Source organism: Colossoma macropomum, unplaced genomic scaffold (assembly GCF_904425465.1).
Source record: "Colossoma macropomum unplaced genomic scaffold, Colossoma_macropomum, whole genome shotgun sequence".
Taxonomy (NCBI): Eukaryota; Metazoa; Chordata; class Actinopteri; order Characiformes; family Serrasalmidae; genus Colossoma; species Colossoma macropomum.
In genome coordinates, this window is record NW_023495456.1 from 1,352,119 (window position 1) to 1,376,264 (window position 24,146).

The 24,146-nt window shown below is 40.7% G+C and overlaps 1 protein-coding gene across 1 annotated transcript in view; it reads left to right on the plus strand.

The window, feature by feature from the left end:
* ptprua (protein tyrosine phosphatase receptor type Ua) overlaps positions 1–24,146 on the plus strand; it is a 425,958-nt gene that overhangs the window by 273,867 nt on the left and 127,945 nt on the right. The window contains exons 9-12 of the mRNA XM_036562583.1: positions 5,741–5,850; positions 10,252–10,453; positions 19,446–19,548; positions 22,119–22,407. Coding sequence (XP_036418476.1) covers positions 5,741–5,850; positions 10,252–10,453; positions 19,446–19,548; positions 22,119–22,407 — 704 coding nt within the window. The remainder of the gene's footprint in view (positions 1–5,740; positions 5,851–10,251; positions 10,454–19,445; positions 19,549–22,118; positions 22,408–24,146) is intronic.

Below are 24,146 nucleotides of genomic sequence, written 5' to 3' on the forward strand. Positions count from 1 at the left end.
TGATGACAAACGTAAAGGAAATCCAAACGGCTGAGATTTCCTGCTGCGTTATTATTTTCACGTTCCAAACTGCAGACTAGCACACTAAATAGTATGCAGAAAATAGTGCGTATCCCATTAGAAGTGCACTCTAGTATAGAGGCGAAGTACAGAAGTGTGTGAGACGCGATCAGCAGCTCCAGTGGCTGATTAAACCCTAGCTGTGCTGCACATCAGCTCAGTAAACATTTCCCAGAGAAGTTTGAGGTGTTTGTCGATTAAGTATCACTTTTATTAGTTTTTCTAAAATCTCACACTCTGGAATGTTCTGAACTCTGGAGATGTGCAGGTTATCCAGATCCACCAATCAGCTGATCTTCTTATCTGGAGACGTATCTGCGTATCTTTAAATCTTTTTTTGTGGTCATTCTGGTCTGTGTTGTTGGTGTTCATCCTCCTGCAGGGCTGTATCCGCAGTAACGGTGATGAGACGAGCTCCATCAGAGCACAGAATTACGGCTCACCCACCAACATGGAGACGAGGTCTTCTTAATTACACATCAGATACTATGAATTACAGTACAGCAGTTACCATGGTCAAAATATGTGAAACTGGAACTGTCCCCCCTTTTTATTTCATAGATAATAATTTGGGATATTTTAATGACATATTGGCCACCGAACTAGAAATGTCCCTGCTTTTCTTTTCAGAAATCTGGAATATTCCGAAATATTTCTGAATGAAATAAAACTATACCCGATAGCAGGGAATGAAAAAACCTCAGCAGAGGAAACTGAAGAGAAACTAGAGGTCCCAGTTAGCCGAGTTAGATACAAGCATAAACCAACAAATGACTGAAAGGCAGCGCGAACAGAAAGAAAAGCAGTGCTGCCATTTGAATATGTTAAATGTCTCGTCTGCGATTCTTAAATCAAGCAGCTGAATGTGAGTTTGTGTTACTGAATCTTAAAGCAGGTCATTTTATAATGGTACAGCCTGGTTCTCTGTCTAATGTAGCTTGTTATGCCAGTAAATGACTTTAATTTTAAGATTTCCTGACTGATCGAGGAACAAAAGACAAATCCATGATCAATTTAAGAATCAACCATTAATTCAAAGATAGAAAACAAGAACATTAATCTCGTATTTCCAGATCTCAGATTTTAAATCTGGGCAAGCACAAGACAGTTTGCAGTGTTCCCACCCTTATACGTCTACATTCCCACCAACATTTAACCCAAAATTTCTTCCAGTAATCCCCAGATGTCCTCAATACAAGATCACGTCTGGCCCAATGAGACGATTTAGAATCCTGTTGTAGAAGGAGATCTGCATCACCGATTAGAGCCTTTGAAATTTCGTTCCCCAGAAATCAGAAGGAAGTTGGGGGTGTTTGTAGATTTACAGTTTCCAATATTTAAGTGGTCCTGTGTTCCAGGCTGCGGTTAGCACACCAGGCTATGAGGCATCCCATGCGGAATCAGCATCTGTGATCAGGCCCATGGGACGGGCGTCGTCAGCAAACTTCTAGAGCTCGCTCTTCTCCAGTCTGCAGTCGCAGGTGTTTAAACTCTTGGGGAGAATTGGACCACATGTGCATGCATGAGTTGTCGTTTTTGTAGCCGAGGGATGGTTTGAAGGCACTTTCATACATAATCAGTGCTGTTCCAGCTCATTCCGGAGTTTCCACTTGGCGTATTTTGATGTGCAGTTGAGATCATTCACGGCCCATTTGTAATTTCCTCTGTCACTGCTTTTAGAGGCTGCTTTCTTAGATGACTGAGGAGCTCTCAGCTCTTTGCTTCTACTTCCCTGTCGTTTTGGTAGGAATGGAGGCTTCCTCGCACCCAGAGCTAATGTCTGTCAGTGCGCTCTTTTGAAGACGCCTCTTTTGAAGGTACAAATTGATCCAGACAGCCTTGAACTTCTTGAACTGATGAAATGGATTCTCTTGATTAGTTTGACTCATTTCAGTTGTTTGGTTTTGATTTGGTTCACTGGAAGCTCCTGCAAACCTTCTCAAATTCTCTAGGACAGAAAGAGATCCGCAACCCCCAGATCCCTACAAGACACAGCTGCCATCACTTTCTGCTTATTTAAAGCAGGTAATTGATGTTTGTTGATTGAAACATAACTTCATGCAAACGTTTCTCTTATGCTTTTGCTGAAGCACAATACTGAAGTCGGAAAACAATCCTCGCTCACCGTAAGAGGAGCGGAGTTTGTCTAATTTATTTTGATGACTGTACATTGAACAGAAGCCGGCTTGTAATTGGGGCACATACTTCACGCCTGAGAAACTCACAAGTCTTCCTACACAAGTCCTGCATTTTGAAAGGCACAAATCCTCCCACACTTGGTCTTGTTTGGGTTTAGAATATGCTGGATTCTCATGTTCTAATTCTGTGAGTTGAATCAGGGCTGCAATGATTAGTTAACAAAGTCAATTATAGAAAAAAACATTACGCAGTGGTGCATTGTTTTCTTAAAAAGCAAAAGCACTCTATAATGCTCTACAGTGTTCAAAAGTCACACCGAGGAATTGTAATGCTCTTTAGGAAATGTAGGGGGCGATATTGCTTCTGTTGTTTCATTTAAAACGCCTCTATAATGTTCATATGATCCACACAGTCACTCTGACAGACTGTAATACACTACAGGAAGTGTAGGGGGCGATATGGCTTCTACTGTTTCATTTAAAAAGCCTCTATAATGTTTCATATGATCCACACAGTCATTCTGACAGACTGTAATACACTACAGGAAGTGTAGGGGGCGATATGGCTTCTACTGTTTCATTTAAAAAGCTCTATAATGTTCATATGATCCACACAGTCACTCTGACAGACTGTAATACACTACAGGAAGTGTAGGGGGCGATATGGCTTCTACTGCTTCATTTAAAAAGCTCTATAATGTTCATATGATCCACACAGTCACTCTGACAGACTGTAATACACTACAGGAAGTGTAGGGGGCGATATGGCTTCTACTGTTTCATTTAAAAAGTCTCTATAATGTTCATATGATCCACACAGTCATTCTGACAGACTGTAATACACTACAGGAAGTGTAGGGGGCGATATGGCTTCTACTGTTTCATTTAAAAAGTCTCTATAATGTTCATATGATCCACACAGTCACTCTGACAGACTGTAATACACTACAGGAAGTGTAGGGGGCGATATGGCTTCTACTGTTTCATTTAAAAAGCCTCTATAATGTTCATATGATCCACACAGTCACTCTGACAGACTGTAATACACCACAGGAAGTGTAGGGGGCGATATGGCTTCTACTGTTTCATTTAAAAAGCCTCTATAATGTTCATATGATCCACACAGTCACTCTGACAGACTGTAATACACTACAGGAAGTGTAGGGGGCGATATGGCTTCTACTGTTTCATTTAAAAAGCTCTATAATGTTCATATGATCCACACAGTCACTCTGACAGACTGTAATACACTACAGGAAGTGTAGGGTTTCATGTATGGTTTCATTGTGGAAAATCACTGGTTGCTTATTCAACATTAATCCATAGGTTGATAAATGATCAGTAATGTTCTGCATAGCTGGAAAAACACTGTTCTACTCCAGAAGAGGAACAGAAGCCTTTAAAATAAACATGTATGCATTGTGTAGTATGTACTGCGACCTTCTCGAGTGGCGGCGTTTGAGTTTGGTCCAAAAGCTCCTAGGCCAGTTCCAGAATGAGCGAATATTTACGCTCTGCAAAAGCCATTAATTGGTCCCATCTGGTGGCTCTGTTGGTGCTGGTGGCTTCCTGTGCAATCATGCAAGCTGTGTTTAGCTCCTTCACTATAAAGAACTGGGTGACCATTACTCACAGTATGCTTCGGCCAGAAGCGCCAGGCCTGCCTCAAGCAAAGTGCATTAATGCATTCACAGACATACAAGAACTGAAGAGCTCTCAGCAACAGATTATGGTTTATGCATATGTTCTAACCTTTTTATCTTGTCCTAGTATTCTGCCCTCATTGTGCTTTTTAGTTTGTATTTACTGATATCTTATGCATGTGCTCCCATTATGGTGTCCTTTCAACTGAGGTGCTACTTTATTAGGTACACTTATAGGCCACTTTATTGGAAATAAAGAGGTGCACTTTGTATGTTTACAGTTACAGACTCTAGCTCATCTGTTACTATGCACAGATGCCTCCATCTACCCGCACTGCTGTGCCTGGTACCAGCATAACACAAGCTGCAGTGCTACTGCCATGATGCTGCTGTCCACCACCCAGATAAAATGTGGTCAACAGTGGTCCTGCGGTGGTCAGTGGTGGTTCTATAGTGGTCACTTTCCTTTGATGGATGATAGAGGAGGTTGTTTTGGCAAAAAATGTAATATTACAATATTTCTAGATTTCTTTACGGTACGCAATATGTCACTATATACATTTTTTCGGACACGCAATTAGTTGGAACAGACAAAGTAGTGCCACATTTAAAAAATACTACCGAAAAGTTTGAACACAATGACTGTATTTAAGATTTCACACACTGTGCTGCACCAAATTCCAATAAACAGGACTAATTATGCTGTTTGTAATCAGTCATGCAGGTGGGAAGTGTTGCTTAAGTACTGATGATATTGATATACTCAAAGAAGCATATTGTGACATTATCACGATAATAATTGTCATATTGACAATAGAATCCAGCTAATAAACTGTGCAGTCTGTAGCTGTAAACCTGTAAACTTTAATTGATTCTGTATGTCTCTGTGTTCTGTGATGGACTGGTGGCCTGTCCAGGGTGTTCCCTGCCTTCCGCCCAGTGAGCACTGGGATAGGCTCCAGCGCCCCCCGCGACCCAGGAGGATAAGCAGCTTAGATAATGTATGCGTTTTCTCCAAGTTTTGTTTATGGGGATTAGAAAGACATACGGTTGGATTTTTGAAACATCTAATGCAATTGAATAGAAGAATCATCAACAGATAAAGAGTAAATGAATAAATTAATAAACCAAAGCTACGTCAGTTAAAGCAGTGCCAACAAATAATACAGCATGACATCAACCCACCGGTTCCCCAGAAAACTTTGTCCAACATTTCTCAAAACATTTCCCAAATTTGATGAACTCAGGTGGGAATATGTGAAGCTATAATCTTTTTAGCAAATTGCAAAACAGCTTTCTGTTTGATTACAAACTGATATCTCACACTGTTCCAGCCTTTTTGGTGCTTTGTAGGAAATGCATCTTTATGTTAGGTGTTTCTGATAAAATGTCCAATGAATGCAGATACATGGTAGTTGTTCCTAATGTCCTGCCGATGCATACAGGGCCTTTGTTCATGTGTCTGGATGTGTTTTGACGGTATTTAAGGCTCACAGTGTGGCAGTGAGTAGTTAGCAGTCACAGCCCTCCTCTTGGTCTGGGTGAAAGGCAGATCCATCCCTCTCTGTCTCCCTCTCTGTGGTTCTCCGTGGCTCTTTGGCCCACTTTCCTCTACTCAGGCTGGAGGGAAGACGAATAGAATGTCATCCATCTGCTCCTGTGCTCGGTTATCGAATGTGGGCCTGCAGGGTTAACTCCGCTCCCTTTTACCGCTTTCTCTCTCTATCTGTCTTCTTTTGATATTTCCGGTCTGGAGGGTCAGGACACATTCTTCATAGCTGACGTCCACTCTCCTCCGCCTGCTATCTGTCCCATCTGACACTCTGCAGGGTTTAATCATGGTAGACATCATGATGGCTCTCTGTTCTGTCAATACTGACCCTGTTATTTCTTCCGCAGTCCCAGGAGGCATTGCACCAGAGTCTCTCACCTTCACCCCGCTGGATGACATGATCTTCCTCAAGTGGGAGGAGCCAGTGGAGCCCAATGGCCTGATCACACAGTACGAGGTAATTTCACACGCATGAGCCTCTACTGCACGCAGTATAAGAGCAACGTTTACGTAAAATGTTTGATTCACTTTATTTGCATATAAAAATATCAAAAATATATACAATAAAAAATTACACTGACTGAAAGAATTGTTCACTCACAGTATTTATTTAGGTTGAATAAAACTGGTTAATTGCTATCACTTAATTTTTTACAGCGTATATTTTTAAATACTGTAAAATAATGTGTGCGCGGGCTGTGTTGCCCTGAGGCAACCTTGTGCAACAATGGAAGGAAATTGAGTGGGATATGAAAAAAAAAGTTTTGTCATCTATGTTGACCTTTAAACATTACTTAAATAAATAAATAAATAAATAAATAACTGGTTGTATTCAAATAAGTTGTATGACCATGATGCAATATCGTAAAGCAATGAGTGGATTTCTTCTTGCACCAGGTGAAACCAAACCAAAGGCATAAAAAAGAGCAAGCGATTCTCAATTATTCAGAATTTTCCAAACAAAACTGCTAATGATACTATTGGATCATACAGTACAGTGATTGCTGCATGACGAATTGACTAGAGCTGAGCTTTTAGACACAAAGGCTTTGTTCACTCAGCAGGTAGAAGTCTTTTTCTCCATGTGAGACACAGATGTGTGTCTGTGTGTCAGTGTGAACAGATAAACACACTGAATCTGATGTTTTCAATTCCGATTTGAGACGCTTTCATATGTGGTACTGAAATCTGATACATATCTGATCTGTGGCAATGCGACTCAGTCTGAACAGCCAGATCGGAATTCATGCGGCTTTTACGTCAATCCAGCTCCACGTATGTCATCACTTCGCGCTGCTGAGACATCTGGCTGATGTTTCTGTACAAAAAATTAGAAGAGACTCATCCAAAACCCTCTGCGTTCAAAGAGGAACGCGGCCGCAGGAGAACGAGGCTGCAGCGTCAGAGAACAGATAAAAGTCTGAAAGCAGAGTTTAAAGAATCCAAAGACGCGAACCAAAGAAGTGACCGCGCCCTTTTTACGGCTCCAACACATTCTGGGTGATGAGCCCAGCTGTCAGTCAGTGAAGCTTCATGATGGCTCCTGTGATGCTGGTGAAGATGAAGCTGATCCTCTGGGAGCGACTGGCGTTCGTTGGCAGTCATGAAAAAAAATACATAGTTTACCTGAGGAACCTCCAAAACAGGTATAAAATACATTTTACAGCTTCTTTAAAAGAAGCTAGAACGTCACTGTGTGGAGTCAAGCCCAAAGCTTAGCACTCTTGATTGCTAGATGGCTGGAATCGATGAACTCTGGGCTCTAGTGAACGTTCCCACAGTGATGAGCTCAGAAATCATGGCTTCAGCTCACAGGAACGTTAAACACATCAAGTTTCCGAGGCGTTTATGGACTGTTCCGTAACAGAGAGGCCGTTATCTGAAAGCCGTATCGGGGCTGAGGGCCTCTGTGAGCATTTAAAACTTGCGTCAAATTAGCGTCGACTCCAGAAGCCAAAAATGAGGTTCTGTTGCCATGGCAGAGAACGTAGCACTTATTCATTAAACGGCTTTACAATAGCCTACAAGCCGCGGACGACCTTTCATTATCGTAATCTCTACGGCTGGCGTTTCTCTTTCACTCCCTTTCAGAGCAGCTAATAGCGGCTGCCCCTGTTTCGCTGCTTTATCGCAGGATTTATCTCCTCCGTGTTCCTCTGTGTCTCTCTGAGGAGTTGTTTTCACACTCATCGCTTCTTCCTCGGAGTCGTAAAAGAAATGGGCGCACTCTCTCCTCTGTTCAGCGCTTTTATGCTAATCAGGCGCGAGCTGCTTCTCTGGGCTGCAATTAGAGCGAAGGGACAAACATTCTAATTATTTATTTGCCGAGCAGAGGCTGTCGTACGGGCCGAGCGGAAGCGCTCGCGATTATTAATATTTCATCGTGTCTCCATGCTCAACTTGCGTCCCTATTTGTGTTGGTGGGTTTGGGCCCACCCAGTGCAGAGGCCTGCCGCAGTGCTGTGCATGTTACCCTGCGTTTAAGGATGTGGTAGCCGGAGTCGTTGGGCGCGCGGCGGTCTCCTCAACGCTGGGCTAATTATTCGCCAGCTCCGGGCGATGAGTGGGCCGCAGTTTAAGAGAGCTCAAGCGTGCCTGAAATCGTCCTGAACAAATATTTTCCAAAGGCGAGACCATCCGCGCTGTTTACTTCTCAAAAACGAGGCGCGGGGTACCAGGTCGATTTTACAGTGGTGTTTAAAAGCCTCCGAAAGTTGCAATTTGAGATTGATTCTGAGCATCTCTAACCAGCTGAGGATAAACAGTACATTATTCATGCAGTATTAAAAGGAAATGACTTTTCTTTCAAAACAGGCAAAACCGATTCTTTAATTGAACGTGCCTCTCATAAATATGCAGCACTGTGCAAAAGTCTTTCAGTCATTAAATACAATGTTTTAGCATCAGAAAAACACATTTTACAGAAAAGCCTCAACAGCTAAACTTAATCTCAGCAGTGAGAGAGTGAGTCTCTCTTTACCTTTAATCCAGCTTCCATTCTTTTCAGGAGACTCACCTTCAGTTCCTCAAATCTGCAGACACACCTCCAAAGTTCAGTCTTAGAAGCTGGTTGATCGTTTTTTGAAGTAATCAAACACATTCAGTCTTAAGTAATTTTGTTTTGGAAATGTTTCCCCTATTTTCCTTTGACTTTCTTCGTCCTTATGCAAGTGGATTATTAGATTATATCTAATCTGCTCACAAATATTTAAATCAAATCAAAATCAAAGTTTGCACAAAACTTGACATCTGAGATGTGGAGTGTGGTTCTTACAGAACAGGGGTCTGTAATTAAAATTCAATAAGGTCCAGTTAGAGAAAATATCCTCAAGCAAAGGTCCAGAACATCATAATGTCTAACTACATCATGACTCCATATACTGTTTACTGAAGTAGCCTAGTAGGAATATCAACATCTTATCCAGTCAACAACTGAATGTCAAATCAAATAAAGTACAGTTCAGTAACATTTCAACAACATTTATCATCAGTTTTCTCTTTTTAGATCACAACATGTGAAATAACTTCCCTCTGACTCACTTTCTTCTCCGACTGCTGTCTCGCCTCGTCCCTCCCTTGTGTGTGCGTCACTCACTCATATCTCAGTGCTCATCGTAATGCACAGATCTGATTGGCTGAGTAGCATCATGTGTGGTATTTACAACGCATGTGATTGGTCTGTGAGTCTCCCGGGCCGCTAAAGCTTCCATAAAGGCTAGAAGAGCTACGCCGATTAAATGGGACCACCCCTTCAAAATTAAATAATTCTCCATAGTTTATCAGTTATAGGTCCAGGTCTGCATAAGACAGTACCTGGGTCCGGACTCGGGCCGCTGTCCACCTATTAGTGACCTCTGTTCTAGACTGATCAGTGTAAATGTGTACTTGTGGTTGTTTGTATAGTGAGTCTCCTGAAAAGAATGGAAGCTGGAATAAAGGTAAAGAGTGACTCACTCAACACTGAAACAGCTGATATTAGATTTAGCTGTTGAAGCTTCTGTGTAATTTTTAGCTGAAAAAATGTTTTTTGCTTTTTTCTGATGCTGAAAAATGAACCTTTTGTACTTAACAGTTGTTTTGACTGGAAATCAAATAAATAAAGGGCGGTCTCTGAGTGGTACAGTACTGTCTGTTTTTTTCAGCTGTCCAGTATTGTGCCCCAAATGTATTATTTGTGTAGTTGCAATATTAGTTTGTTGATGATGTATGAAAACCAATAAAACCGTAATTTTCAAGAAAATTATTGATCTGATAGTTAAAGAAGTAAAAAGAGGACTGATGTACTGTGGGAAGGATAAAGTAATTTGTAAAACCTGTAAAAATATTGGGTTAAAAACAAGTGGATTGGATTAAAAATACTTTTATTTTTATTTCACCACAAAGTCTATTTTTGCCACTATAGCTAGCTGCACTTCAAAAAATAAAAATAATAATAATAATAAAAATAAACAAAAAATAAATAAAAAAAGTCTATGCTTTTTTAAAAATATCATTATTTCTAGTTTTTATTTATTTTATATAATCTTAAAATAATCTTGTTTTTAGAATTGTAATTTTATAGATACATATAGATATTTTGATTAGATTTCACTTACCAAGATATCATTTTATGCAGTGTCAACACATGATCCAGATAATCACCTAGCAGTTAGACTCTACAGATTAGGTCTAGTCTTGGACTAAACTGCAGTGCCAGTTATGAGTCACCATTGAAAATGATTTTAGTCTGGCCTTTTATGGTTGTATTAGCTACACTAACCTGATTTTTCTCTTTAAACACCCATTTAAATCCTCAGTGTTGGTGAAATCAACACGCCTGTGTTCCAGTATCTCTGACCTCTTCTCTGTTGGTCCACAGATCAGCTACCAGAGCATCGAGTCGTTTGACCCCAGCGTGAACGTGCCTGGGCCGCGCCGCACCGTCTCCAAACTGAAGAACGAGACCTACCACATGTTCTCAGGGCTTCATCCTGGCACCACTTACCTGGTGTCCGTCCGCGCCCGGACAGCCAAGGGCTTCGGCCAGACCGCCCTGACCGAGATCACCACCAACATCTCCGGTGAGGGTGCAGATTGGTTTATTTGGCTTATAATACTGAGAAACACTGCACTTCCCTGGTTTGGGGACATCTTGCTTTCTTTTGAAATGTTTTGAGCAATGATTGTTTTTTACTGCCATTCTATAAATAAGTGAGAAAAACCCAGTATCAGTGAGGAGCTCTGAGCTAGCAGAGCGTTATAATGACTAAGGACAAGAACTAAAACAGTGAAAAAAGTTTTTCTAAAGGTTTTAGACTGACATTTTAACATGTGCGTGTTTTTGCCTGTTTCCCAGAACAGCTTTTTCAAATGTGAGATTCTGGATGTTGCTAACAGGCTGTCTGCAACTGGAGTATAATCTGTCCTTTTTAGAGAAGGCTAAGATACTCAGAGACAGGGGAGGTCCATCAGGTTTTAAAATGTTCTGTGTAATGGAATGGGTAAGATGTAAACAATTTCCATCAGAGTAGTTTGGTGGGAAACGCTCCGTTCTAGAGTCAGAATCATTCACAGTGGTGGTGATAGCAACCAGACGTCCACCTCTAAAAGCTCCCTCACAGAAAGTTATTGCAGGAACTGCCTGATGTCTGAGACATTGTTTTCCAATAGTTTTGAGAAGATCCATTCATGGTGGAGGGATACATGCAGGGTGAGGCAAAATAGTCCCCAAAGAAAACTTATTATTTCAGATTTTCCACTATTTTCCATCATCAACATTCCATATAAACTCAGAAGACTCGTGTAGGTTCACTGGTGGTTCTGGATAGTAAATATTTGTTGTTGTCATGGCGACCCCTGGTTTCTGTCACCACCACTGTAAAGACATCTGAACCATTTCACACCAAACCACTCTGAATGACTTTGTTTACTTCTCATTACTAAAGTATAGAGTACTTTTTAAAATTTGGTGGAATTCCCCTTTTGGTGGTTTTCTGCTTCAGTCTTTAACAAAGGAGTGACATTAAAAGTAAATCAGTATAAAGAACCTAAATGCTCATTAGATGTTTCAAATGTTCCTGTTTAAGCTACAGCTTGGAGTAAATGTAGTGAAAAGTGAATATACGCCACTGATAGCATAGCGCTAACATATCATAGCAGAACTAGCAGGAATTAGCGTTGTGCTAACCGTGGATACAAAGGCTACTTTCACACCGAATTGAGAGTATTTTGCACTAAACGTAAACTAAACATAGCTGTTCATGGATGAGCAGCGGGCAAGAAGGCACAGCAGTGGGTTTTGAGGACCCTCAACACAAAACTCAAAAGAGGTAAAGCCCAAAAAAAGAAACAGGCTAGTGTTTGATAGTTTTGTTAAAAGTATCCATTGAAACTCCTTCTTTTGACCCAAATGTGGTAAAAATCCCTGAACGATTTGAGCGCTGATGAGTGCTGACATCACAGCAGTTGGAGAAAATGTGTGGCCTTCAGTTTTGATTCCCAAGGTAAGACGTCTGGCAGGTGTCCCTCCAGTTTCTGCCAAGAAAATGACGAGATCTCAACAGCATTTTGATCTAATGTGTTCATTAATTTCAAACCAGTGAAGAAAAAGCTTATTAACCGTTGTAGAAATCTAGTTTTAACAGGCGGTGAACTTCTACGTGGAGTTCTCTGTTATTTGTATGGATGTTAATGATAAACCGATGAACTATTAACAAACAAATACACAAATGTTGGACCAATGTAAACAAATGTTGATAAAGGATACAGCCGGTGGCGAACCATGACTGTTAGAGCCAGGCCTCCAATTTGGGCCATAAAACTCAAAACATGAGGAAAAAATCTCACCTCTAGGATAGAGCTAACTTCTGCTAGCATCCCTATAATATTCTAGCAGTTTGTTAGCGCTAAGCTAACATGGATTTGCACCAGTGTTTTTGGCATCTCTGGATTAAACACAGACATTTGAAACTTCTAAAAGACTTTCCATGTTGTTCTTGAAGCTTGTGACGGACATTATTAGTGTATGTTTAACTTTTTTAAGTGTGTGGTGTCAAATTGACTCAGTAGTGAGCTCTGGTGCAGAGCTGCCACCACCGTTTTCCATTTCTAACAACGTACTGATTACACTGCCATGTGTATTCATTCAGTGACGTATCCAGAACTTCCAGAAGGCAAAGGCAGATGTATTTATATAGCACATTTCTTACACAGAGGCAACTCAAAGTGCTTTATATGCTTAAAACATTAAAAACGGAAATAAAACAGTATAAAAAAACAATAAATAAATAAATAAATAAATTAAGTGCTAACAGAAGCTTAATTTGTATGAAAGGTGCTTATACTCTGAGCCCATCGCACATCTTCCAGAAGGCCCAGAATGATATATTTTCTCATAAACTTGATCACATTGGAAATCAAAACATTATTAGTTGATTTCTCTCTTTGTAATTATGCTGATAGTTAATCTGATGTATTAGGACTTCTGTTCAGCTCCTGAAGTCCTAACCAATATGAGAGCTCACTTAGCTATACTTAGCTGCCTAGATACTGAGGAGACAACCAATGCCTGATTGGCCAGTTTCCTGCTGGCAGTTTTAAACATTTAACCCCTTTGTTTCCATGCAAAGGTTAACAATGGAACAAATAGTGGTGCCATGATACGTGTAGAGTTACATACAACTGTGATTCCACTGAATAAAAATGAAGAAAAAAATTACAGACATACGTTTTTTTCAGTTCCCAGAAATCAGTAGATTTTTTTTTAGGGCTCCTACTGGATATATAAGAGATTTAACCATCCAAACTGTAGTTTACAACACTACTGCAACTAGGACACTGCAAAAAATGGTATCTTGTAAAATTATCTTAAATGTAGTCAAAAAATAAAACATTTTCTTCTGTTGAGATTGATATAAGCTTAATTTAAGAGTATTTGCCTTATTTTTTACTAGTTTTAACCAGCAACATTATCTGCCAATGCAGTGAGATAATTTTACTTAATTAAATTGCTTAAAATAAGTGAAAAATGTCTAGAAATAAGACAGATAATCTTATAATAAGAGCACAATCGTCTCAAAATATTAAATAAATTGACTAGATTTAAGATAATTTCACTTGACAACATGCCATTTTTTTGTAGTGGACTCTTCATTCTCTCGTATCTGTTACACTAGGCCGCCGTTTGCCATTCAGTAAAGCCTAAAGCCTTGTTTCTATAAAACATAGCGCTGTCTTTGATGTTTTCTCAGGTCGTATCTGTGATTTTAGGATTGTTGGTTAACAACTAATCACTGGTTATTGGTCAGAAGTATTTACCACAGTTCACATCCCTAGTTGCCACAGGTAGATCTCGTGTTCTCACTCTGGGTATTTCGAACTGTGTGATATTCAGACTGACTTTTACTGGCTTTGAGGGATTTTACTTTATTGCTCACACATCTAGAAGATATCTAGCACATCCAGGATCATCCTCAAGCTGCTTTATTACCTCATGCGCTATGCAGAGTGACGGAGAACTGAAGGCTTTGGTTTGGTTTGATGTGGAAAAGTCAAGCCGCAGATCCACACCTGATATTGCACCTGCTTATGAGTGTGGGAGGCTGAGAGAATCAGGGGTTGCGGATCTCACCGAGAGCTAACCCGTGACATTAGAGTGCTAGAGAGTGCATTTGCATTTCATTAACCCTGCTCCCAGCAACTGAGGACTGTCAGTTTCCCCTCAGCCTTTCCTGAGCCAGTCATGCGTTAAACCTTGTGTTCTAGCATTCTTCCTCAGTTAAATGAGCCAGGTAGATTTACAGATCCTGCCAGCTACACTTCAGCAAACCTCGTGCACTGAAAACATCACTGTTTCATCTGCAAAGGGCACTTAGTGAATTAACGAAAGCAAAAGAAATGTTGATTTCACAACTGTTACGGTCATAACCTGAATACAGAGTACAGTAATGAAGCTGTATCAGCAGGCAGGTAGAGCAGGTCGAGTAGTTTGCTAAATAAAGTCGTGTTTGAAAATGTGAGAAGCTCAGTCATGACATCAGCCTGTGACTTAAGCTGTCAGGGCGTCAGTCACGAGAATTACCGGTAATGGTAACATGACACTGTCATATTATGGGTAATAATTTGTTTTAATAACTCCTCACACTACCTTCATAATCTCCAAAATAATCCCATAGTATTACCACCTCTCTGCCAGATCTATACACAGCCTTATTTATTTCCAAAATAATCCCAAAGTCCTACACCTACCAGACCTAAACACAGAATTATTAATCTCCAAAATAATCTCATAGTTCTATACTAAACAGAACCCTAACTCATCTTTATTAATCTCCAAAACAATCCAACTACCAGACCTAAGCATAACTTTATTAATCTCCAAAATAATCCCACAGTTCTACATCTACCAGACCTAAACACAGCTTTATTAATCTTTAAAATAATGCCAAAGTTCTGTAGCATCCAAACCTATACACGGAATTATTAATCTCTGAAATAATCCCACAGGTGTATACTAAACAGAACCCTAACACAGCTTTATTCATTTCCAAAATAATCCCAAAGTTTTCTAACAAAAGGACCTAAACACAGAATTAGTCTCCAAAGTAATCCCACAGTTCTGCACATACAAGACCTAAAGACAACTTTATTAATCTGCAAAATAATCCCACATTTCTACACATACCAGACCTAAACACAGCCTTCTTAATCTCCAAAATAATCCCACAGTTCTACACCTACCAGGTCCAAACATAGCCTTATTAATTTCCAAAATAATCCCACAGTTCTACACCTACCAGGTCCAAACATAGCCTTATTAATCTCTAAATTAATCCCACAGTTCTACATCTACCAGACCTAAACACAGAAATATTAATCTCCAAAATAATCCCACAGTTCTACACCTACCCGTCCTAAACACAGCCTTCTTAATCTCCAAATTAATCCCACAGTTCTACATCTACCAGTCCTAAATGCAGAAATATTAATCTCTGAAATAATCCCACAGTTCTACATCTACCAGACCTAAACACACAAATATTAATCTCCAAAATAATCCCACAGCTCTATACCTACCAGACCTAAACATAGCCTTCTTAATCTCCAGAATAATCCCATAGTACTACCACCTCTCTGCCAACCGGACCTAATCTCCTACATAATCCCAAAACGGAACTAAACCGGTCATAACAACCCCCTGACAGCGTTGGCATGTTCCCGTCATGGTTATGTCCGTGTCATATAGGCAGCCTTGACTGAGCTTCTCAGTGCACTCGGTTCCAGTTAAGTCCTGCGGTCCTGGTATACGAGGTTACTCAGAGGTCTCTGTTACACTTAAGATGAAAGGGCATCCTTAACTTTGGCCCGGACATTCCAACTCTGCCTTAAATCCTGGCTTGGACATGGGCCTAATCTTAATCCTTGTGTAGTTTGATCCCTTTAGCCTTGCAGTGAAACCCCCGGTCTTTGAAATGGCCTTTGCTGGACCCGAACCACAAGCGCAGCTGTGTCACCGAGGCGGGTTCTGAAGCTTCTCGCCTCACAGAGTGCTCTATTCTGCTCAACTAAATACCCTTTCAGCTGAGTCACATCAAAGGTGTCTCTCACCCTCCCTTGCTCCCTCGCTCTCTTTCTCTTAAAGGGCTTGTCCCTGGACGTCTCTCTGAGCAGCGTTCGCTCCTGTGCCCGGTGTAGAGAACACGGGCAGACAGGGCGAGGGGAGGCTTTCTCTGAAACTGAGTGCATAATAGAACGTTGTTTTGCTATTCATGTTCATCATTAATGCAAGATGTTCCGTTTGTGGCCTTGTTAGTGTCTGAATGTCTCTCCTTTTTTCCTGCCGTGTCTACGTGTGCATGTTTGTGTGTTCATGTGCAGAGAAATCGCTTATAGGTGCACAGATCGGTCAGTACATACATGTTTACATGACGTTTAATGCCTTTCCTGCAGTCTTAACACAGCAGTCGCGCCTCCATAAAACAGCCATGCAGCACCAGTGGATTCGATGCACTGTAGGTTTCCCATGTTTACCTGCTATTTATCATTCAGCTGGCTGAGACGTTCATTGACCATTTTGCCTCTGACCTCTTCCTAATTAACTGCCGTTAATAAGTGGGGATGCGCCGGGGGGCCGCCCCTCCGCGCTGATGCCCGAGGAATGAGCCGTGCTCTCCGTGGCCCTGTGAAGGCCGAGGCGTTTTAATCCGCGTCCCGCATGTGGGAGGCCTGCCGAGCAAACGAGGGCCAAACACAATGAAGCGTAATTTATGAGGTTTTGTCCTCTGTGTGTTTATGGGGTGAGGAGGGAGCTGAATAAACAGATACTGCCTTCTAAACAGATGTAAACAATCAGCACATTTCATTTTTTTAAAACTATGTTCCTCTGAAAGTTTTGAACACGCTTCATCCCCTTTATCTTCAGTCCTGGTGCAAGAGACTGAGGAGACCTAAGACCTAACGCAGTTTAATTAGTCTTCAAAATAATCCCATAGATCTGTACCAGCCAGACGTAAACAGAGCTTTATTAATCTCCAAAATAATCCCATAGTTCTGTACCAGCCAGACGTAAACAGAGCTTTATTAATCTCCAAAATAATCCCATAGTTCTGTACCAGCCAGACGTAAACAGAGCTTTATTAATCTCCAAAATAATCCCATAGTTCTACACCAATCAGACCTAACTACAGCTTTATTAATCTCCAAAATAATCCCATAGATCTACACCAATCAGACCAAAACACAGCTTTATTAATCTCCAAAATAATCCCAAAGTTCTACACCAATCAGACCAAAACACAGCTTTATTAATCTCCAAAATAATCCCATAGATCTACACCAATCAGACCAAAACACAGATTTATAATCTCCAAAATAATCCCAAAGTTCTACACCAATCAGACCAAAACACAGCTTTATTAATCTCCAAAATAATCCCAAAGTTCTACACCAATCAGACCTAAACACAGATTTATAATCTTCAAAATAATCCCATAGTTCTATACCAACCAGACCTAACACAGCTTTATCATTTCCAAAATAATCCCATCATTCTATACAAGCCAGACGTAAACACAGCTTTATTAATCTGCAAAATAATCCCATAGTTCAACACTAATCAGACCTAACCACACACACACACATCTTCTGAGCCGCTTATCCTTGTGGGTCGCAGAGACCTAACCACAGCCTTATTAATCCCCACAATAATCCCATAATTCAACACCAATCAGACCTTAACACAGCCTTATTAATCTCCAACATAATCCCATAGTTCTACACTAACCAGACTTAAACACAGCTTTATAATCTCCAAAATAATCCCATATTTCTATACCAACTAGACCTAAACACAGCATCATTAATAATAATAACCCTTAGTATGTAATAAGGGATTTTTAGGTTTTAATCTCTAAAAATAATCTCAAATTCTATGCTAACCAGAACTAAACATGAATTTATTAATCTCCAAAATAATCACGTAGTTCTTCTCCAACCAGAGCGAAACACGGCTTTATGTACCTCCAATATAATCCCATAGTTTTACACTAACCAGACCCAAACAGAGCTTTATTTACCTCCAATATAATCCCATAGTTTTACACTAACCAGACCCAAACAGAACTTTATTTACCTCCAATATAATCCCATAGTTTTACACTAACCAGACCCAAACAGAACTTTATTTACCTCCAATATAATCCCATAGTTTTACACTAACCAGACCCAAACAGAGCTTTATTTACCTCCAATATAATCCCATAGTTTTACACTAACCAGACCCAAACAGAGCTTTATTTACCTCCAATATAATCCCATAGTTTTACACTAACCAGACCCAAACAGAACTTTATTTACCTCCAATATAATCCCATAGTTTTACACTAACCAGACCCAAACAGAACTTTATTTACCTCCAATATAATCCCATAGTTTTACACTAACCAGACCCAAACAGAGCTTTATTTACCTCCAATATAATCCCATAGTTTTACACTAACCAGACCCAAACAGAGCTTTATTTACCTCCAATATAATCCCATAGATCTACACCAGCCAGACCTAAACACAGCTTTATTCATCTCCAGGATAATCCCATAGTTCTATACCGACTGTAGGCTACAACGTAGCACAGTTTAGGAAGCATCAGCCTGTCACACAGGCCCGCCTACGCTGAACTCTGCACAATTTATTTTGCAGAGTTATTTAATGGAGGAAACTACAAAAGGCCAGTGATTCATATTATATTAACTCGATTTTCCCATGAAAACGGGATGATTTTTTCTATTGTTGGTGAAAATATAGCATTTTTCATGGTGCAACAAAGGTTATTGTTAGGTCATGAATAATGTTAACGTTATTGTGATTTTGACAAAACAAAGCTTTGTTTTCTGGAGATAATTATTATTCATTTGAGATCTTGTACAAACTAAATGAATGGTTATGCAGAGGCTCATAGACTTACCAAAGATATGTTTTGTTTTTCTTTCAGATCTCAAAAAAGCAACATTTTCTTGAGAAAATGATCCTGTAATCCCCAGAAATGAATGTCACTAGACAATAGAGGAAATTCAGTGTGAATTCAAATGGAATGTCTGTGAATCCACAGCCTTTCTGGGCTGCTGTAGTAAACTACGTACAGTTCCAGTTTAAATTTGAATACAGTACATCATTCAGATTGAGGTGCAGATACAGGTGGTGCTGTAGTTTCTGAGTGTATGTGCTCACTACGCTGTACATCGTCGCCGTAGGAACCAAACCTTATATCTTCATTTTTGTCATTTTTCATGTTTTGACATGTGAAAACAGCCCTGCCCTTTATGTCGCGTGAAAATTTCATGATGAATGGACCAAAAGAAATGGCACAAAATGACACTGAAAAAAATCCAGTTCCATTAACTTCCATTGAGAGTTAAGATGGTTTTTTTCCTTCTCCTGAAAAAAACATTTCCGAGATACAATGTTTTGTTCCGACAGCGACAGTGTGCTTAATTTTAGCTCACCTACCAGAAATGATTCACAAGATGTTTGCCAAGGACTCATTTGTCAAATTTCTGTCTCCCTCTCTCCATCGTTCAGCTCCTGCGTTTGACTATGACGACATCCCGTCTCCTCTGAGTGAGTCTGAGAGCACCATCACGGTGCTGCTGCGGCCGGCGCTGGGCCGAGGAGCTCCTGTCAGGTACTCCACTGCTGCTCTCCAGCCTCACAAATCTCTACACGAGGCTTTCCGCTCGCCTCTTACTTGTTCATCCCCATCGCTGAAAAGTGACTTCGTTTGCTTACTGTTGCCATGGCAGTGGAGGAAGAAATAAAGCTTTATCTACTGTGTGTCAAGCCTGGTTTTCTGAGATGCTGCACTCTGAGACGTGAGGAGCTCATTCTCTTCTACTGCTGCTTATGAGCGATGGCAGCAGAGGAAGTTGAGGATGGGTTTAAGCTCAGCTGCAGAGTATTTGGTAACACACAGTTTACAGTAATTTAGTTGTAACACACACACACACACACACACACACACACACACACACACACACACACACACACACACATATATATATTCTACGCTCATTGTCCATTTTATCAGCTCCACTTACTATATAGGTGCACTTTGTAGTTCTACAGTTACAGACTGTAGTCCATCTGTTTCTCTGATACTTTGTTAGCCCCCTTTTACCCTGTTCTTCAGTGGTCAGGACCCCCATGGACCCTCACAGAGCAGGTACTATTTGGGTGGTGGATCATTCTCAGCACTGCAGTAACACTGACGTGGTGGTGGTGTGTTAGTGTGTGTTGTGCTGGTCTGAGTGGATCAGACACAGCAGTGCTGCTGGAGTCTTTAAACACTGTGTCCACTCACTGTCCACTCTATTAGACACTCCTACCTTGTAGATGTAAAGTCAGAGACGATAGCTCATCTGCTGCTGCACAGTTTGTGTTGGTCATCCTCTAGTCCTTCATCAGTGGTCACAGGACGCTGCCCACAGGACGCTGTTGGCGGGATATTTTTGGTTGGTGGACTATTCTCAGTCCAGTAGTGACACTGAGGTGTAAAAGGGGGCTAACAAGGTATGCAGAGAAACAGATGGACTACAGTCTGTAACTGTAGAACTACAAAGTGCACCTATATAGTAAGTGGAGCTGATAAAATGGACAATGAGCGTAGAAACAAGGAGGTGGTCAGAATGTTATGCCTGATCGGTGTACATATGCATGTATGTATACACACACACACACACACACATATATATATATATATATATATATATATATATATATATATATATACATATATATGTATATACATATATAAACACACCTTTGGGCTGCGGACCACCAGCGGGCCGTAAAGCACCCTCTAGTGGTCAGTAATTTGTAGTGGGCCAGTAACGTCACTATGACGATAAAGTCATAAAAACATAAGTGGGAAAAAGATTAACTTAATAATGAAAAATCTATACATTAAACGTTTTCACAGTATAACCTATATAAATATTAATAGGGACATCACAGTAGTGGCTAATTAAACGTCATCAGCCTGAGACAGTGCAGCCGTGGGCTCGCGATGCAGACAGTGAACCAGAGGTGGAGAGGTTTCTCAGGGTGCTTTGTTCAGTGAGGGCTTCTCGCACCTTTTTAGTTCACTCCATTTTGACAAGTGTGAACACTCCACTCGTATTTGGGTCTGCAGAAAACAGCTGAACCGGCCTGTCAGAAACCACGGGTCCAAACAATTTCTCTTGTGGGAAAGCCAGTGGAATATTTTCAGTGAAAATTCGATGGACTGCAGCTCCAAATCACAGTCCCTGTATCTCTGCCTCACATATTTCTATTGTTTTTTCTTTGTTCCCCCTTTTTAATATCACTACAACCATGTGTTTGTTTTTTTAACGTTTTACATTTTTAACATACATGCAAATTTTGCAAACCTACTGACAACCAGAACGGCCAGTCTGATCTTTTTCAGGTTTTCAGTGTCAGCATTTAAGAAAAGAAAAATAAAGTTGTATTTAAAAACGCTGATTTTAGTTTTCCTGTGGGCTGCTATGCTTTGTAGTTATACACAAGTGGGGTGGAAAAGGTTGAGAACCCCTGGTTTACAGTATTTTACTGCATTTTAGCATGAGAGGTGCATAGAAGAGCCCTGGACAACTTGAAGTATGTACCCATTATAAAGCTTTATTTAGAACTGACATGGCAACCAGAGTAAAAAAGAGAGAAATTGCTCATATTTCCAGATGAAATATGCTCTTTAATAAAACCTAAATTAGGGTAGCTTGCAATCCTAAACACAGTACGCAACAGAATTGCTCCGGAAAACGGAAACTGCAACCGAAAACCTTTAATCGCTGTTTTAAGAACTAAATGCAGCACAGATAAGCATTAGCAACGCATCATGGGAGCCAAAGCAAGCTCACACACCCAGTGCTCAGAAATTACTGTACATTGCCTTGACTGGTATGTTACTGTAAACCAGTGCACCACTGTAGTTTTTTACAGTATGGTGCCGTAAAATAACAAACCAGTACTTTACTGTAAAATAAACCCTGTAAATTTACAGTAGTTTTTTAGCTTGACATGCAGTGGCTTCACATCTTCACCATGTCTGATTGATCTTGTAGTTTTGGGTCCAAATCACTAGTTTGTTGAAGTACTTCAAAGCTAATTTGAAGTAATTCAAGGTAACTGTTTCATTTCACAGCTGATGTGGCTTTGACTGTTCTGTGTTAAACACTAGCTCTGTATGTGTTGCAGCACCTACCATGTGGTGGTGGTGGAGGAGGACGGCTCTCGGCAGGTGAAGAGGAGAGAGCTGGGTCATCAGGACTGCTTCCCTTCCCCCTCGTCGCAGGGCGAGGCGCAGGGCAGGTCCGGAGGCGTGCCTCCTCACTACTACACCGCGGAGCTCCCTCCCAGCAGCCTGCCGGAGGCCACGCCCTTCACCGTCGGGGACAACCACACCTACAACGGCTACTGGAACACTCCACTGGACCCCAGCAAGAATTACCTCATCTACTTCCAGGCTGCCAGCAACTTCAGAGGCGTGAGTGGTTAATACCCAGCACTCACACACAGATCACCTTCAGCCAAAAATGAAATGTAACCGGTTTCCTCCCTTTCCCTGAACGTGTTTGGAGTCCGAGGTTGGTGTCTTTAGCTTAGCGTTGGTGCTGTTAGGCTAATGTAGCTGACATTTTAACCCTCCTCTTGTCTTTGACATCATTATTTTGCTTCATTTTAAATGGCTTTTCCTAATTTAATAGGGAAGTCTGGGGAAACATAAAATTAACATGATATTAATTTATAATTAATGATAATTTACACTCTTTGTAAATCTTACCTGCTGAAGAACAACAGGTTGTGCTCGAATTCTTACATTTCAGTGTCTGACCACAACCCCGGTCTCTTCCACGGTTTCATACAGAGCAAATACAGTAAAAACTGCTATAAGAACCACCAGAGCAGATCCACTGTGGTAAAACACTGATGCGATTCTAACGGCTGAGGTAAGCACTGTTCACGCGCAGTGGGTGGGAACAAGTCTCAGTGTCATTACTGTCTAACTAGAGCATCTAGTTTATCTGTCTTAAAAGGTTAGATGATGGTAAGAATGCTGCCTACTTAAAGGCTGCCTTTGTAGACAGTGGCTACTAAGTGGGCTCACTATGTTCTGTACACATCAGTGTGCTTTGGGGTCAGTTTGACTCCAGGCTGTTTTAGCTGTATAAAACATAAGAAACGTAAACATTTGCTTTGGATGATATTGAGGACATTAATACATGCAGTTTAACCCTATAAATGTCCAGGGCTCACCAGCAGGATTTATTACGCACTTCTATAGCCTAAGAACAGCTCAGCCAGTTTGCATTAAGGTCTCTGTAGTTACTGATATATAATAAGGGAATTTAAGGGGTTTAAAATCTCCAAAAAACTTGCCTCTGCTTTAGAACCCTAACCTAACATAACCCCACCTGTAGTAGTGCGAGAACCACTGGTAGTTCACACCACATAGTGTGGAGGAGAAAACAGAATACCCACCAAAACTTTGATATTTCCCAGAGGTTAAATCGCTGGGGTCAAACTGACCCCGAGGATAAAAGACGTCAGTAAATGTGAGGAGAACAGGAGAGCTGAACCTATACCACACCACACAATTAGCATTGTGCAAATTATGCTAATTCCATTTTTGGCTGAAATACTGCATTAAAACCCTTTGAAACAGAAACGTGGCTCTTATATCCTGTTCATTTGCATAAGGCAACCCAGAGGATTTAACGTGTTTGCTAAGTGGGATCAGATCAAATTTCATTCCATTTGCAAGTTAGAAAATGTCTCCTCACCTCGAATATCAGTTAGTTTTGTCAAACCGCTGAAGAGTTTCGAATCTGTTGACCTCGCTCGTTTGGTTAATAGGAGTAAATTGGTCCCGCTGAATCCCATTAGCTCCTGAAAGAGAAGGTGCGCCAAGGAAGTGTTCACACGAAGGCTTTTTGTCAGTCATTAGCTGGAGGTGTGACATCACAGCTCTATTATAAAGTCAGTGATGTGTCGTGAGTTTGTTTACTTTCTCTTTAATTGACATATTTTTATATTCCTCTGCTGAGACAAAGCGGATTGTGTCTGTACTGTGGTTCATGGAAGTGGCAGCTCTAATGTTAAAGAATGTTCCTTTGGGTTGTGAAGGAATGTTTGACACCTTTAACAGCTCATTGTAGCTGCACTGCGAAAAATGTCAGCTTGGCCAGTGAAATGATGTCAAATCTAATCAAAATATCTAATATT